Source organism: Nicotiana sylvestris, chromosome 8, assembly GCF_000393655.2.
Source record: "Nicotiana sylvestris chromosome 8, ASM39365v2, whole genome shotgun sequence".
Lineage (NCBI taxonomy): Eukaryota > Viridiplantae > Streptophyta > Magnoliopsida > Solanales > Solanaceae > Nicotiana > Nicotiana sylvestris.
Window position 1 is genome coordinate 150,691,845 of NC_091064.1, and position 15,435 is coordinate 150,707,279.

The 15,435-nt window shown below is 36.0% G+C and overlaps 1 protein-coding gene across 1 annotated transcript; it reads left to right on the plus strand.

The window, feature by feature from the left end:
* Positions 1-4,625: 4,625 nt before the first annotated feature.
* LOC104218690 (potassium channel KAT3-like) lies at positions 4,626-15,086 on the plus strand. The gene is made up of 12 exons (XM_070154715.1): positions 4,626-4,812; positions 4,901-4,961; positions 5,895-6,110; positions 8,006-8,167; positions 8,294-8,351; positions 8,428-8,745; positions 8,854-9,093; positions 9,189-9,287; positions 9,362-9,394; positions 10,690-10,875; positions 11,097-11,165; positions 14,149-15,086. The coding sequence occupies exons 1-12, from the start codon at positions 4,626-4,628 to the stop codon at positions 14,251-14,253; spliced, it is 1,734 nt and encodes a 577-aa protein (XP_070010816.1). The 3' UTR covers positions 14,254-15,086.
* The last annotated feature ends 349 nt before the right edge of the window (positions 15,087-15,435 follow it).

The window sequence follows — 15,435 nt, forward strand, 5'->3', positions numbered from 1 at the left end:
CTTACCATCAAATTGGTATGAAAATAATAAAGCACGTCGCTGATTATGATCCATTCCTTGAAGAGAATGTGACTTGTGATAAGCATTGAGAATGCAAACCCATTCCTAAAGTTGAATGTGGCAATATGTGATAAAAGCAATGAATAAAGACATGCAATTCATGATTATATGAATACCACACAACTCACCTCTAAGGGAGGTTTGAGTAAAATAAAGAGAATAAATATTATTGTGTGGTTACATGAATATGTCATTGGTCGCGTACATGTGATATGCCAAATATTATTTTGTCATGCCTTATAAAAGTTATTAAAGGCAAAGTTAAAGCAAGAAATGATTTTGCTTATGATGATTTTGACCATGACAATTTATTATGATATAATTTTCTCCGTGAAGGAGACATTTACCATATGAATGGTATGATAAAAGATCTTGTAGTACAAAAGTTGTTAAGAACTCCGGAAAAACTAATTTGTTACTACCCGGATGAATAAACTTATTCATGACATTGATATTGTAAAGTCTCAAAAGAAACTTTTTGAGTTTCAAATATATAAGTCAAAGTGATTGGCATATTGAGACTATAAATGAAAGGAAGATTGAATATCTTCATATTTCTATAATCATACCGGGTAAATATGAAAGGTTACCCGGTCTTCTTTCTATTTGTACTACACAAATATAAGCATGATGTTGGAATCATATGCCACCAGTAAACTAGAGGTTTACTAAAACAAATATTAATTGGCATGACCGGTTGGTCATCTCGGTTCAATTATGATGCGAAAAATTAATTAAGAATTACATTGACATATATTGAAGAATAGAAGATTCTTCAAGAATTCTCTTGTGCTGCTTATTCTCATGATATACCAGTTAAAGGTTGGGATTGAATCCTTTGATTTCTAGAAGGAATAAAAGGTGATATATATATGGGCCCAGTCACCTGCCATGTGGACCGTTTACTATTATATGATTTTAATAGATGCACATATTTTATGGTCACATGTGCATTTGTTATCAACTTGTAGTTTGGTTTTTGCAAGATTGCTTGCTCAAATTATTAGAGCACAATTCCAGAATATAAATTATGATGATTTATCTTAATAATACTGGTTTAAATCCAAGTTGGTTTAGCAGAAATTGTATGCCTCCAATTATAGCTAAATCATTGGTTATGAGAACAAAACTTCCAAAAACAAAATTTGGTATGAGATTTATTATTTAATATACAGCAGCACTTGTACGCATCTAGCCAAGTTATAAAAATTTCTCCCTATCACAATCGGTTCAGGGTCAGGAACCAAATAATTTCTATATAGAAATATGGATGTGCTATATGATTTAATTATGCCACCAAAATGCACAAAGATGAGTTCCCAAAGATGGTTGGGAAATGTGTTGGTGATCCCAACATTAGGGGGAGAAAATGGGCAGCTGAGAAAGTGATACGTGAAATGAATTATTATGAATACATATAGATCCTCGTACAAGAAAATATAAACTTGAAGTTCAAGTGATATTCATTTACAAATTATTGCCAGACGCATTTGCTGACCCAAAGCTAAATGTCATATTTCAGCTGCTAATGCTCCAAATAGAATAAAGTCCATGAGGGACAGAGTCTATGGCACACATGAAGTGTAACAGACCAATCGGTTCCAAAGATAAAACTCCTTGAAGAAGGAGAGGGGCAAATATTCAAAATGGTCATAATAAGAAGGCAAGTGCCCTAAAAGGGCACCATGACATAACACTTCATAAGACCTCATGGGAGAGGCTCAGGTACCTGAAAATAATGAAATAAAGAGATCTCAATAAGTTATGTCTTTATTGGGTAATGATGGAACCGACATAAAATGATTGTCGACGATATTGTTAATATAATGTAGCGCTCAATATGATTAATATTGACGAGGATCTTGAGATCAAATCTGTCATAAAATTTGGACGGATAAAAGATTGGCCAAATAAAAAATACGCAATGAAATTGACTTCACTTGAAAAATGTGAAGTTGGACGGATAGTCCAACACCTGAAAGTATAAAGTCAATTGAGGTATAAATGTGTTCTTGTGCGAAAGGTTCAAGTCGATAGACATAAAGACGACTTGTGGCACAAGAAAATTAGTAAATATCCTCACATTGAATATATGGAGACATGTTCTCTTATAGTGGATATAGTCACTTCAGGTTTTAATCTGGCAATATATGAAAAACTTGATATGCGTATAGTGGATAACATTGAAAGATTTAAATTGTCTTGGAGCATATTAAGGTTTCCAAGAAATTTATTAAATAAAGCTTCAAAAATCCTTATACGGATTGAAACAATCAGGGCGCATGTGGTAAATCATCCGAGAGAGTACTTGTTGAAAGAAAGGTATAAGAATAATTCAATTTGTCCTTGTGTCCTTATAAAAGGATATGGATTTGAATTTAATCGCCATGTATGTTGATGATTCAAATATCATTAGAACTCCCGGAGAGCTTCCTAAAGCAGTAGACTGTTTAAAGAAAGAATTTGAAATGAAAGATCTTGGAAAGACAAAATTTTGTCTTGGTCTACAAATTGAATATATGAAAGATAGAATTTTTGTCCTTCAATCAGCATACACTAAAAAGATTTTAAAGAGCTTCTATGTGGATAAAGCACATCCATTAAGTACCCCGATGGTTGTGAGATTACTCGATATAAATAAAGATCCACTTCGACCTCATGAAAATAATGAAGAGCTTCTTGGTCCTAAAGTACCATATCTTAATGCAATTGGTGCGCTAATATATCTTGCTAACACTACAAGGCATGACATAACTTTTTCAGTTAATGTCTTAACAAGATATAGCTCCGCTCAAGGAGAAATTGGAATAAAATCAAGCACATATTGCTTTATCTAAGGGGGATTACCGATGTGGGCTTATTTTATGGCAATGATTGCAATACCGATTTTGTTGGTTATGTCGATGTGGAGTATTTATCTGACACACACAAGGCTTGATCTCAAACATGTTATATGTTTACATGTGTGGCACTGTCATATCTTGGCGATCGACTAAGCAATCAATCGTGGCTACTTCTTCTAATCATGCTGAGATAATTGCTATTCATGAAGCAGGTCGAGAATGTGTATGGTTGAGGTCTACTATACATCTTATTCGAGACAAATGTGGTTTGAAGTGTGATAAACTACCCACAGTTTTGTATGAAGAAAATACAACATGCATAACCCAATTAAAGGGAGGATTCATAAAGGAGTTAGGACAAAGCACATTTCACCTAAATTATTGTTCACACATGATCTTCAAAAGAATGGTGATATTAATGTGCAACGGATCCGTTCAAGTGATAATATGGCTGATTTGTTCACCAAATATCTACCGGCGTCAACCTTCAAGAAACTAGTGTACAAGATTGGGATACGAAGGCTCAACGATGTGAACTGATGATCTCATCAGGGGGAGTTAATACGCGTTGTACTCTTTTTCCCTTACAAGGTTTTGTCCCATTGGGTTTTCCTTGCAAGGTTTTTAACGAGGCAACCAAAAGGCGTATTTCTAATATGTGTACTCTTTTTCCTTCATTAGGATTTTTTTTCCCATAGGGTTTTTTCCTAATAAGGTTTTAACGAGGCACATTATTTATGGACATCCAAGGGGGAGTGTTATGATAAAAATCAAAATATGGTGGATGTCTACTCTTCCTCCATGATCTTTCTCTCAAATGGTTAATGACATATTCAATGACATATTTTCTATGTTCAATGACATATTCCATGACATATTTGCTTCACTTTTCATGCCTATATAAAGGTTTTGTAATAGATAGGAAAATACACACAATTGAAGAAGAAAATCTCTTCCTTCTCTCTATCTCTATTCTTGTTCATGTTTTACTAAGTTGCTTTTATTTCTTGTTCATACTTTACTAAATTGCTTTTATTTCTTGTTCATGCTTTACTAAATTGCTTTTATTTCATAACAGTCATAATGTAAAATAAAAAATATATATACCGCTAGACCTAGTATATATATATATATATATGGAGTTATTAATCCGCGTACATCCATATAATAGAAGAAAAGAGTCCTATGTGTATGTACTAATATATGTTAAGGATAAAAGCTTGCATATCATTACCTAGATTTAAAAGCTCGTGGAGATTTCCAATCTTTATTTGTATTTTGTTAGAATTATTCAACTCTTCGAAGAACATGAACTCCTTGTCCCAACAATATGATTAACAAGTTAACAAATAAATAATGCACTAGAGTACGAAGTATAATATAAAATATGATAATACCAATTACCCTTATACTCTTATGTATAGTGGCGGACCCAGGATTTTGTGAAAGCGGGTTCAGTCGGAGAAGTCCATAACTAACATAAGTGGTATAAGCCGTATAAGCGGGTTAAAAAATAATTTCTATACAAAATTTATCTTGCTTTAGCCATAATTTATATATATACACAGTATTATTTTTTGACGAAGTGGGTTCAGTTGAACCCACTTCTCTCCACTTGGGACCGTACATAAGTTATGTATCATAATATACTCTAATGAGTAATTACCTTCCCTAAACAACAAACTAATTGCCAAGAAAACTCCACCAAATTTCTTCACCAAGATGTCGAGATCGCCGGTGACACTTCCGATGAGAAGGTCCCCGGCGCCGTCTTTTTTCAGGCAGCCGTCTATTGAAGAAATGAGAAATAATATAGCCTCAGTTTCAAGTAGCCTCTTGCCAGCTTTTGGCAGAGTCATGGGTGAAGGCTCTGTCAAGCTGAAAAGATTTATTATTGCTCCTTATGATCGTAGATACAGATAACTATACTCTCTCTTATACGCCATTCTTTCATTTCACTTATTTTTCTATCAGCGAATAATTTATAATTAACTCAGTTTTTATTTTCCTTATCTTCCCGTATAGTCGCGGCTTCGAGCCGTGGAATCAGCTACTGATGTTTGCATTAGGGTAGACTACCTACATCACATTCCCTTGGGGTGCGGCCAGTGGCGAAGCTAGAGGATTTTCCCAAGGGTAGTGTTCAAATTTAAAAGAATTGGAAAAAATTTCCGACAAAGGGTGTTCAATATGTGTTATATACTTCTAAAAGGTAATATTTTACCTATATACACAGTGCAATTTTTCGACGAAGGATAATTAGTTGACCACCCTTATCACCATGGGGCTTCGCCACTGGGTGCGACCCTTCCCTAGATCTTATGTAAACGTGGAATATTTTGTACACCGGACTGCCCTTTTTCCCATATATATAGTTGTGTATGCATATGTGTGCTCATGTTTGTTTTCATTTTCATAAAATGGTGTTATTTTTTTGTCTTAATGCTAGTTGCATGTAGATATGCATATAGGTTTAGCAAAGTTTAACTAATAGATCCCCAGGAAGAAACAAAGAGAGTACTGACAAATATATTTATGGGGATTAGCCCTTAGAGTTCGTGTTAGCTCCAAACAGAGGCGGATTCAAAATTTAAAGCTTATGAGTTCCTATAACGATCTTAAGTAAATATACAATAAGTAACTGGGTTTACAATCAAATATTTTCGTTAGAAACCACGTATAATCTTTGTCAATAAAACCTCAAGAGGACGATGATGTCTTGGTTGTTAGGGGCGGATCAGCCCTTTGGTATCGGGTTCATCTGAACTTGATAATTTCGATACGGAACATAAATTTATGCGTAAAAATTCAACATATGAACAAATAACTTAAAAAATATACGAGCTCAAAGCTAAAAACCTTAAAATTTGAATCATAGGGTACAAATATTGCAAATACAGTCGAGTCTCGTGATCAAAAAGACAAATTGAAAGAGCAAGATCATTTCCTTGTTTTCCTTAATTTTAATATATGGTGAATATAATATTACAGAATATGGCAAACATTTTGGGTGGTATTGGTAGCATACTCAGGATGGTCATCCCCTTTCGAGTTGGCATTCAAGAAGGTAGCCGTTGAAGGCCTTTTGCCTCTTGATATAGTGGTCGATGCCTCCTTCGCCAATGACATTCTTCTCACTTTCTTTGTCGCTTACTCGGACAAATCCACTTATTTACTCGTTGATGATCATAAGAAAATTGCTTTCAGGTGCTTTATATATTATTAATTCTTTGAATTTCCGATTATAGATCGTTTGTACATGAAAGAATAGTTTAATGTCTATATGCTAACATTATAAAAGATTATCCGGTCAGCTATATATAAGATAATTTTAAACAACGTTAACAACTTGTTTGAATGGTTGTTACATATTGTATTTTTACTTCAGATAAAATGTTTGTTTTGATTGTTACTTAAATTTTATTGTATCGTATCGTTAAATCCGTCGTTAAGTAACGACAAAAAATACCACTTTATAGAACGACAGATTTGATGTGGTGGCAACGTTGCCTTGTTTTTTTCCTTTCATCTTGCCCTTCATATTTTTTTATTAATCTCACCATCTCGAGGGGTTTAGGCTGACATTAGAATCCAAAAAGGAAATACATGGAGACGGGGACATAAAACCTTACCTCTCCTTCTGCAACAAGTAAGTTAGGTATTCCTAACCGTAAAGTTAGCAAAAAAATTACATGATGTAATGTCATTCCCATATTGATCACCAAATAAATAAGTTGATCCTAGTGTCGGATTGACTAGGAATAAACAGTTAAGCTTCCAGAAAATGAGGGAACACAACTCCCTATTATCGATGTGTAAAAACATAGCTTGACGAAGTTCCATTCTTGTGCTTTTTCCTAATTCTGAAATTAGGAATTTGATTTTGATCCATTCTGGAGCATCCTCTGGCCTTCTTAGGGAGGTCTTTCCATTCATCAAACAAGACAAGGCAGTAGTACCATCTAATAAGTTTTTGCTAGAACATCTGCTCGCAACAGTGTTTGCTTCTCTAAAGCAGTGTTGAATGTTGAAATGATGGGTTTGTAGACCTTGTTTAATCTCCTCCACCCATTGAGCTAATTCCCATGGAATAACATTCCTGCTACCATCTGTATTACGTAACTTTTAACCAATTAAGTGGAGCTTTTTCCCAACTAACTGGTACAATAGTTAACATAGGTCTGGCGCTCTCTAGAGCATTACATAAGGTATGCCAGTTCCATTTTAAGTCAATTGGAGCACCAATCTTCTTTAAATGGATTTTCAGATGAAAAAGAATTTCCTCACCAGGAAATCCTCTTCCAAATCTAGCTTCACATCTAGCTTTCCAGATCTCCCAACATATATAAATCGGAGCAACATATATATAGAAATTAGAAGAATTGAAGTTGTTCCAAGTGAAAAATCTCATTCGTAGAGTAGGAGAGTCTGATGTAAATCCCAAAGCTGTGGAAAAAAAAGACCATATTTGTTTGGCTTTTTCACTAGTGTGAAAAACATGGCCTTTACCCTACTTTTTATAATAATTCTACTCTTTATTCTATTTTTTTTTAGTAATGTTGCAAGTTTATTCTTCATATTGTTGGTGTGTGACATCATGAAACGATGACAAACGATACAATTTATCAAAACGTTGTATTCACCAAATAATACAGTACAATGCAGTACAATACAATACCATACATAATGAACATGTAACAACAATCCAAACAAGCTATAACCTCTCTTAAAAACTGAGATTAGTGACCTAAAAAATAAGTTTACCTACTACAAGTTAGAGTACATGGATAGTGTCCGAAATTCTGTACATTGTTAGTATATACAAGGTAAATTTAAACACATATTGCTCGTATCTAGCGGATTAAATGTTCGTATTCAATTCGAAGAGGACTGCCACATGTAGGAGTGTAGTTTCTTGGCATACTACATGAAAGAAAAACTCAAAGACTCAAAGAAAACGAAATTGGAATTACATTTGGGATCTTTTACTTTTTGCATGCCAATGAAGGTTACACAAGAGTTTTTCTTTTTGTTATGACGATGGTATCTGGACCAACTGGGGTACCTCGACTGAATATTTGTAATTATTTTTATTTCGAAAGGTATGTCATTCATCTAGGGTTCCCAATGGATGTTGCATCAACCGTACCATTTCAAACCATATTCCGGATCTTTGACGGGAAGAAGCAAGGAGAAGATGTTTTTGGCTTCCTAAACTTGCTCAGACTTTGGCGACTACGGCGTGTTAATAAATTCTTCTCAAGGTATTGAGTTGACATTAATACTCAAACATGATCATTTCCAAAAGTCCTGTAATTGAATTCCAATCTCAAGTTCCAATATGAATCCCATCAATTCCATCTCAATGTTAATCTCTTTCATTCTTCCAGGCTAGAGAAGGACATTCGGTTCAGCTACTTCTGGACAAGATTCTGTAAACTAATTTGTGTAAGCACTTTTCTTTTCAAACTATATATCCATTACGCCAACTTTACCTGATCTTGTGGCTGTAATTCTGTCATAGATGACCTTATTCGCTGTGCATTCCGTTGGCTGTTTATATTACTGGCTAGCAACTCATTATCATACTGCAGAGAATACCTGGATTGGATCAAATGTTACTAATTTCCAAGAAAGAAGTATCTCTCTAGGATACACATATTCCATGTATTGGTCTGTTGCTACCCTCACCACGGTTGGCTACGGTGATCTTCGTGCACATAATACAGGAGAGAAGATTTTCTCCATCTTCTACATGTTTTTCAACATTGGCCTCACTGCTTACTTAATTGGCAACATGACCAATCTTATTGTCCATGGCATTGCTCGAACTTTCGCAATGGTAATGATACCATAAAGAAAAATGAGACTACAGTAATGCTATCCACATTTCAAGTCTCAGTGAAGAGAGCATGTTTAGAACAATATGATAATCAGTTTTTAATTGCAGCGGGACGCCATCAATAAGACAGTGAGATATGCAAGCAAGAATATACTTCCAGAAGGCATAAAAGAGCAAGTTCTGGCACATTTGACTCTCAAATTCAGGACTGCAGAACTACAGCAAGAGGAAGTAATTGGAGACTTGCCCAAAGCAATAAGATGTAGCATTGCGCAATATCTTTTCCATACAACACTTGAAAATACCTACCTTTTAAAAGGGGTTTCTGAAGATTTCTTAGTCCAGTTGGTGATGCATTCTCTTACCTGCCTACTAAAAGCAGAATTTTTAACCCATACAGCTCCACATAACTAAGCTATGTCCTTTATCTTTTGATCTTACAGGTTTCCGAGATAAAAGCAGAATACTTTCCACCAAAAGTTGACATTGTTATTCAAAATGATATACCAACAGATTTCTATATTGTTGTCTCTGGAGCTGTGGTATGTACCAGTCCCCTCAGCCTTTGCTCTTACTACTCCTACACAGTTAACTGGTAAGTGGTTGAAAACTGCAGGAAGTGGTTACATACAAGAATGGAATGGAACAGGTTAGTTATCCCATTCTCACATTGTTTGATGCTGCTCCTAATTTTTCTTTGCCGTCCTAGTCATTGCTAGACAAAGTAGAAGTTAGCTAACTTTAAAGAATGAAGAAGAGAAAGAATAAGGATAATTTATATCCAAGTGCCTGGAGACACAGGGGCAGAAAGTCCACGGTGCATACTGATTTCAATTATTCTATAAAAAGAGGACAGAAGATGAGTATCGTTTGGTTGCTAGAAATAGTCTGAGAGAACGATCTAATCTATTCTAATAAGTATACTTTCTCATATTGTCAAATTCAAACCAATCACATTTCTTACATTTATCTGTATTTTTATTAACAAGAGACTACAGAACCTCTATATTAGTTTAAACAAACTTCAGAGATTAAACATGACAAGAAGCTTAAGTAGGATATATGAACATCAATCACATAAAAAATTTGGCATAAAGATCTTGAAAGCTGGTGGAAACTATCTTATAAAAGTGAGGACAGTGCCTATAGGATTTAAACTACATATCAAGCTGGATCTAGGAGAAATTTTCAGCTTGAGGAAGTGAATTATCACAATACAAATGCTACTTTTCTTATGTAAAGCCTGATAGCTAAAAATATGGGTATAACAGACAAATCACAAAAATAGCTTTACTCACCAAAGCTGTTTGACACTTGAACTAATACCGTGCATTGAGATAAGCAGACTCTTTGACTCAGAAGTAATGAAATAGATCAACGACATGCCCATGACCAACAGAGAAAAAACCTGGTGCAAAAGCTTTGTGCTAGAGGCTATAAAAGAATAATTCTTAAGTTAACCAAGAGAGGGTGAAAAGCATATAATGTTGAGAGATCATTTGACTATAATCTCTAGATTAATGATCAGTTGACATGGACTTCACATCTATTAAATTAGAAACTGCAAAGCTAAGTGCGACTGGATTGTAACTTTCTCATCGTACCTTTTCAGCTGCATCCAACAATCTGAAATGTCATTTACTATCTACTGAACAAATCAAGAAACATCATAACAAACCATTAATGAATGATATGTGAGCAGATACTGTCGATTCTTGTATTAACTTAAAACATATGACAGTTATGTAACCTAACCATTGTTGGTAATAGATTGCATGTTCAATCATAAATGTTATCGAAAAGTGATGCTAACTCGAAGCAGACAACCTTTACTTACGTTATACCATTCACTGGTCGATTAAGCCAACATTTATCATAGTATGAAAATCTCCAATTAATCAGAGAGTTGTTTTCTTAAAATAGTTTCTCCTTTCTGCTGAACAGTTCCTGTCAAAGTTGGAATCCCCAGGATTGTTCGGGGAAGTAGGTGTTATCTTTAATATGCCCCAGCCTTTCACCGTGAGAAGTAAGAGGTTTTATCAGGTTGTTCGAATCAGCCATCATCATTTCAAGCAACTGCTGCAGCCACTTAACGCAGATGGAAAGATAATCCTCTCCAATTTTCTTCAGGTACTGTGGTAGCTTTTAGTTGCTAGTCTTGAACATCATAATATTCCCAGTGACAAGCTAGTTATTAAGGTTTCGTGCCCTATGCTTGAAGATCTGAGCATCAGTAACACTGAGCTAATAATGGCATTTTCCAGTTGGATGACAGCTCATCAGATTAGCTCTTATGTTAGTTATCTCTCTATTCATACTCACATCATGGTCTTGTGACATGATGTAATCAGCATCTGAAAGGAATGGAAAGGGAAGAGATACCACTCATATCAGAGCTGCTCAGTGACCTGAAAAGTGAGGTAATCCTTTGCAATAAACTAGCAAAATCTATGGCATTAAACTAAGTAATTGAACCTGGTTTGATCCTTTTTTTTTTTTTGATGACTGAGAGATCCTTCTGGGTCGAACCTTTAGGACCAACCGCGGCCTCTGAAACTCGGGGATAATGCCTCCACCCTCCCCTACCCTTCTCCACTTAAATACCATGATTAGTTCGTATGGCGCGGGTCTCGAACTTGTGACAAACATCTTTCAGGAAAAAGTTCTCCATGAGAATGACTTGTCATACCAAATAATAAATGTACGTCTACCACAGTAAAGGAGAGGACAAATACTTTTTATCCATCATCTTGTATCATCGATGGTAAAGAAACCAAACAAATGTCACCCTTTTTTGATATCCTTGAGCCAAAAAAACAGGGGAAAAGATATTCCTAGAAAGGTTTGACAACGTCCCGTTGCCGATACAACAGTAAAATCTAAAATACAGAAGTTGCAAATTCTTGTAATAGCGGGCACTACCGAAACAAAGCAAGAAGCATAGTCAAGCAAATGAAAGGCTTCCAAACTCTTATTCACTAGTAACATCAGTAACGTTATCCAAATTTTACCAGCCGATCAATTTCTTTTTTTTTTTTTTTATGAAGTAAGGTGTTATATTGCTGGCATCAAGAAGATGCAAATCATTACAAAGAGGTTGGTTAGCTCCATTTACACAAAAATATAGTTCTGACCAGGGAGCTAACCAGAAGCGCCAAAAGCCTAAAGTTGGCAATCAAACGAAAGACAGAGAGCTAATAAAATCTAGAAATGGAATTAAATCATTTACAGAGGAAAGGTTGCTCCAGCTATATAGATTCCTAAGGCACTTTGCTTTCAGTTAGCTGTTGGGAGTTGATATTCCATCAAAGCATCTGCGATTCCTTTCTGCCCAAATACACCAAAATATACATGCTGGGATCATCTGCCAGATCTTCTTGATGGTTCTACCGACTTTCCATTGACTCCAACTTTCAACTGCTTCTTCTATGCCTTGTGGTATTGTCCAACTTATGCCAAAAATTGAAAGAAACATGTGACACAAATCTGCAGCCACTCTGCAGTGCAATAGCAAATGGTTTATAGATTCTGAGTTGTCTAAACACATGTAACATCTATTCACCAGCTGGAAATTCCTTCTACATATGTTGTCTTGAGTTAAAATAGCAACTTTAAGAGCTATCCAGGTGAAGCACATGAACTTTGTGGGGAATTTTGTCTTCCATATGAGCTTCCATGGCCAAAGCTCAATTATTTCATTGCTAGCACACAATTTCTTGTATTCTACCTTCACTGAATAACAACCTCCGTTCAGATTGCCCCACCTTAAACTGTCTTGAGCTTGTGTATTCATTTGAAAACTTTCCAGTAGCCGGAAAAGATCAAAGAGTTCCCCAAGTTCCCATTCCTGCATGTGCCTTCTGAAGAGGGGATCCCATATGTTTCCTGATCTGTATTGGGCAATTTTTGAGTCTGGATTGCTTCATTCTCTTGCAGGTGGGTACAGTGAGTAGGAGACAAAATCATGAAGGACAAAGCCAAGATGGAAATAGTAAGCTTATGCTTCACCTAGAACTGTTCCATTATTAATACCTCACCCTGTGAGTAAGATATATGTGCTGACATCAAAGAGTGAACAGTTGGCATCAAAATTTACCAAAGATCGTATCATATATGCCATAAATGTGACTATGAAACTTTGCAGAGTATGTAAAATATAACGGAACGTAGAATGGTGAAATTTGATGGACATAAACCCTTGGTTGTTTTGAATTTTTTTTAGCTACTTTCTACCTGCTTCATATTTGACCTTATATAATTTTACTCAAATAAGCAACATTTTTGTTTTCTGTAGGCATTATTAAGTTTGAAATTGAAAAACCTTGAAACATTTTGGGTTGTCGACACGCTTTTTTTCTTTTTAGTAACGTAAATAATTTCATCAATGTGGAAAAACTTTCGTAAAAAGCCAAAAATGCTTCTTTAAAAGTTTGATCTGAAAAAGTGAAAACTACTGTATGATTCAGATTTCTATTTGCAGTTCAGAAAACGGGCATTTCCAATTTAAATTCATGAGTTGAATCTCACTTAGACAACTAAGATTTAGTTTTTGACTATGGGTTGCTTCTGTATGCTTTTTAGTTTTGCATGACTTAAGGAGGATAAAAAATACATGATGGCATTCTTGGTGAGGAAACCCCGAAACATCTTTCAATAAATTATAAGGGTTTTGTGCTCTAATTTTGCACGAATTACCACAAGTCCCAGAGTGTCAGACACACTTCCCACTAGGGTTATAATACATGGACATCATCCACATGACAAGCCAAATGAAGGAGGAATTGCAGGAAAACCAATACATCTACCTGAGTCAGTTGAAGGTCTCCTAACAATAGCAGGTAAGCCTAAGTAAATTGGCTTAGTCTACTGGACTCAGCTTGTGAAGCATTGAAATTTAACCAATACTTACGACAAATTCGTTTCAATTCATTCTTTAATATGAAGAAAAGAAAATCAACGATTTTTCTCCAATGCATTGTCAAGGAATAACAATATAAGAGAGGAATTACAATTTTAGAGCATCTAATTAGATTTTGGTGGATGCAGAGAAAAGGTTTGGCAAAAGAGGAAGTACAATTCTCATGGCAAATGGCTCCCAAATGGAGGATTTGGGCGCTTTACAGGAAAATGATCACTTGTATATAGTAGGGAAAAGTCCTCTAAGATATGTATTGACAAATAAAATCATGAAATGATTAAGAAGTAAAGCTGATAGAAAATACCTTACTAAGACACGGAAGTTCTGTGTTAATAAACCTTTATCCAGAGTTGTGAAAGCATAGATATTTCCAATGATCCTATGTTAAAGAAGATTGAGCAGGACATGAAATACCTTACCTTTTATACTCCCTTGTGAATTCCGCTCAAGTTTTGATGCCTCTTACTATTTTCGTTGTTTTATAGGCCTCGGTGCTTCACCATGAGAGCTTCCTCCGATACCGAAATCAACCAGCTCGAGTTCGAGCTCAAAGATCAGGTCTGGAAAAAAGACATGTACATGCTCCTTAGTGAGCAAAAGGACGGGGCCGTCAAAGACCTCTAGGTCGAGCTGGACAAGGCTCAGAAGGAAGCTTCGACCGTGAAGCAGGAACATGCCGACCTGGTTGAAAAGGTAAAGGCCTTTGAAGCTAAAAACGAGGAGCTAGTCGTGGGGACTAACAACACAACCTAGCAGGTCTACCAGAAGATCGACCAGCTCTGAGCCGAGATGGACGAGGTCAAGGCCATGGCTGAAGAGTGAAAAAGTAGAACGGACATACTGGCCTCGGAGAAGGAAACCGCGAAGGCAGAGCTAGCATCAGTTGAGAACCAACTCCGGGTGGAGAAGGACAAAGCTGACAAATGGTCTCAACTGAATGATGATCTCCGAGTACAACTAAGCACGGTACCCTTGGTAGAGAATATGAGGCAATAAAGCCCAAACCGGACACAACCTCCGCTGATGCCAAAGAAATGGTGGCCTAGTACAAGGCTAATGTGGAGGCAGATGAGACCCGCGTAAAGACAAAGGCTGAATATGTGAAGAGGCTGTCCTGGAGAGAGACCTTTGAAGAGATCCACGCTCGAGGTTTCGACCTATCGACTGAGATTGAGGAAGCAAAAAGGCTCAAGACCGAGGCAAAGTTGCTCTACGAGCCTGAAGGTGCCTAAGGCTTCGAGGGTTCCGACGTTTCTAGCGATGAGTGGGGCCCATGTGAAGACCAGGCGTAGATGTCGTAGTACTTTTTTTAAAATTTTTTATCTCATGTATATATATATATTTTTGTTTATTTTGAGGCCCTTTTTATTGGGCCTTTGTAAACATACTTTGGAATATATATGAAATTTCCCTTTTCTGGCAATATCTTTTCTTTACTTTTCCAGCATCCTTTTATAATTTCTATTATGATAATGTTTTTGATGCCTTAGCATAGAATCAAGTGTAGTTATGGGGCATTCGTTTTTCGGAGGTTCGAACCAAGCCCGGCCTCGATGCAACTTTGTTTTCTCAAGGCTTTAAAACCTCGGTGTGAGCGGAGGTTTTTAAGATGCTTAAGTGATTTTAAATGATACTTTTGCCAAGGGTAATCTTTTAACAGGTTTCGAGTTTTTATAAAGGTCTTACTTTCTGATTACGAGCTTCAGACGTCTCTGTTTGACTCAAAAGATGTTAAAACTTTTTTGAACAAATCAATCAAAGATGAAGGGGTA

Coding starts and splice junctions, on each gene's coding strand:
- LOC104218690 (XM_070154715.1), top strand. CDS start 4,626: ATGTCGAGATCGCCGGTGACACTTCCGATGAGAAGGTCCCCGGCGCCG. Junction 4,813..4,900: donor TATTATTGCTCCTTATGATC/GTAGATACAGAT, acceptor TAATTAACTCAG/TTTTTATTTTCCTTATCTTC. Junction 8,746..8,853: donor TTGCTCGAACTTTCGCAATG/GTAATGATACCA, acceptor TTTTAATTGCAG/CGGGACGCCATCAATAAGAC.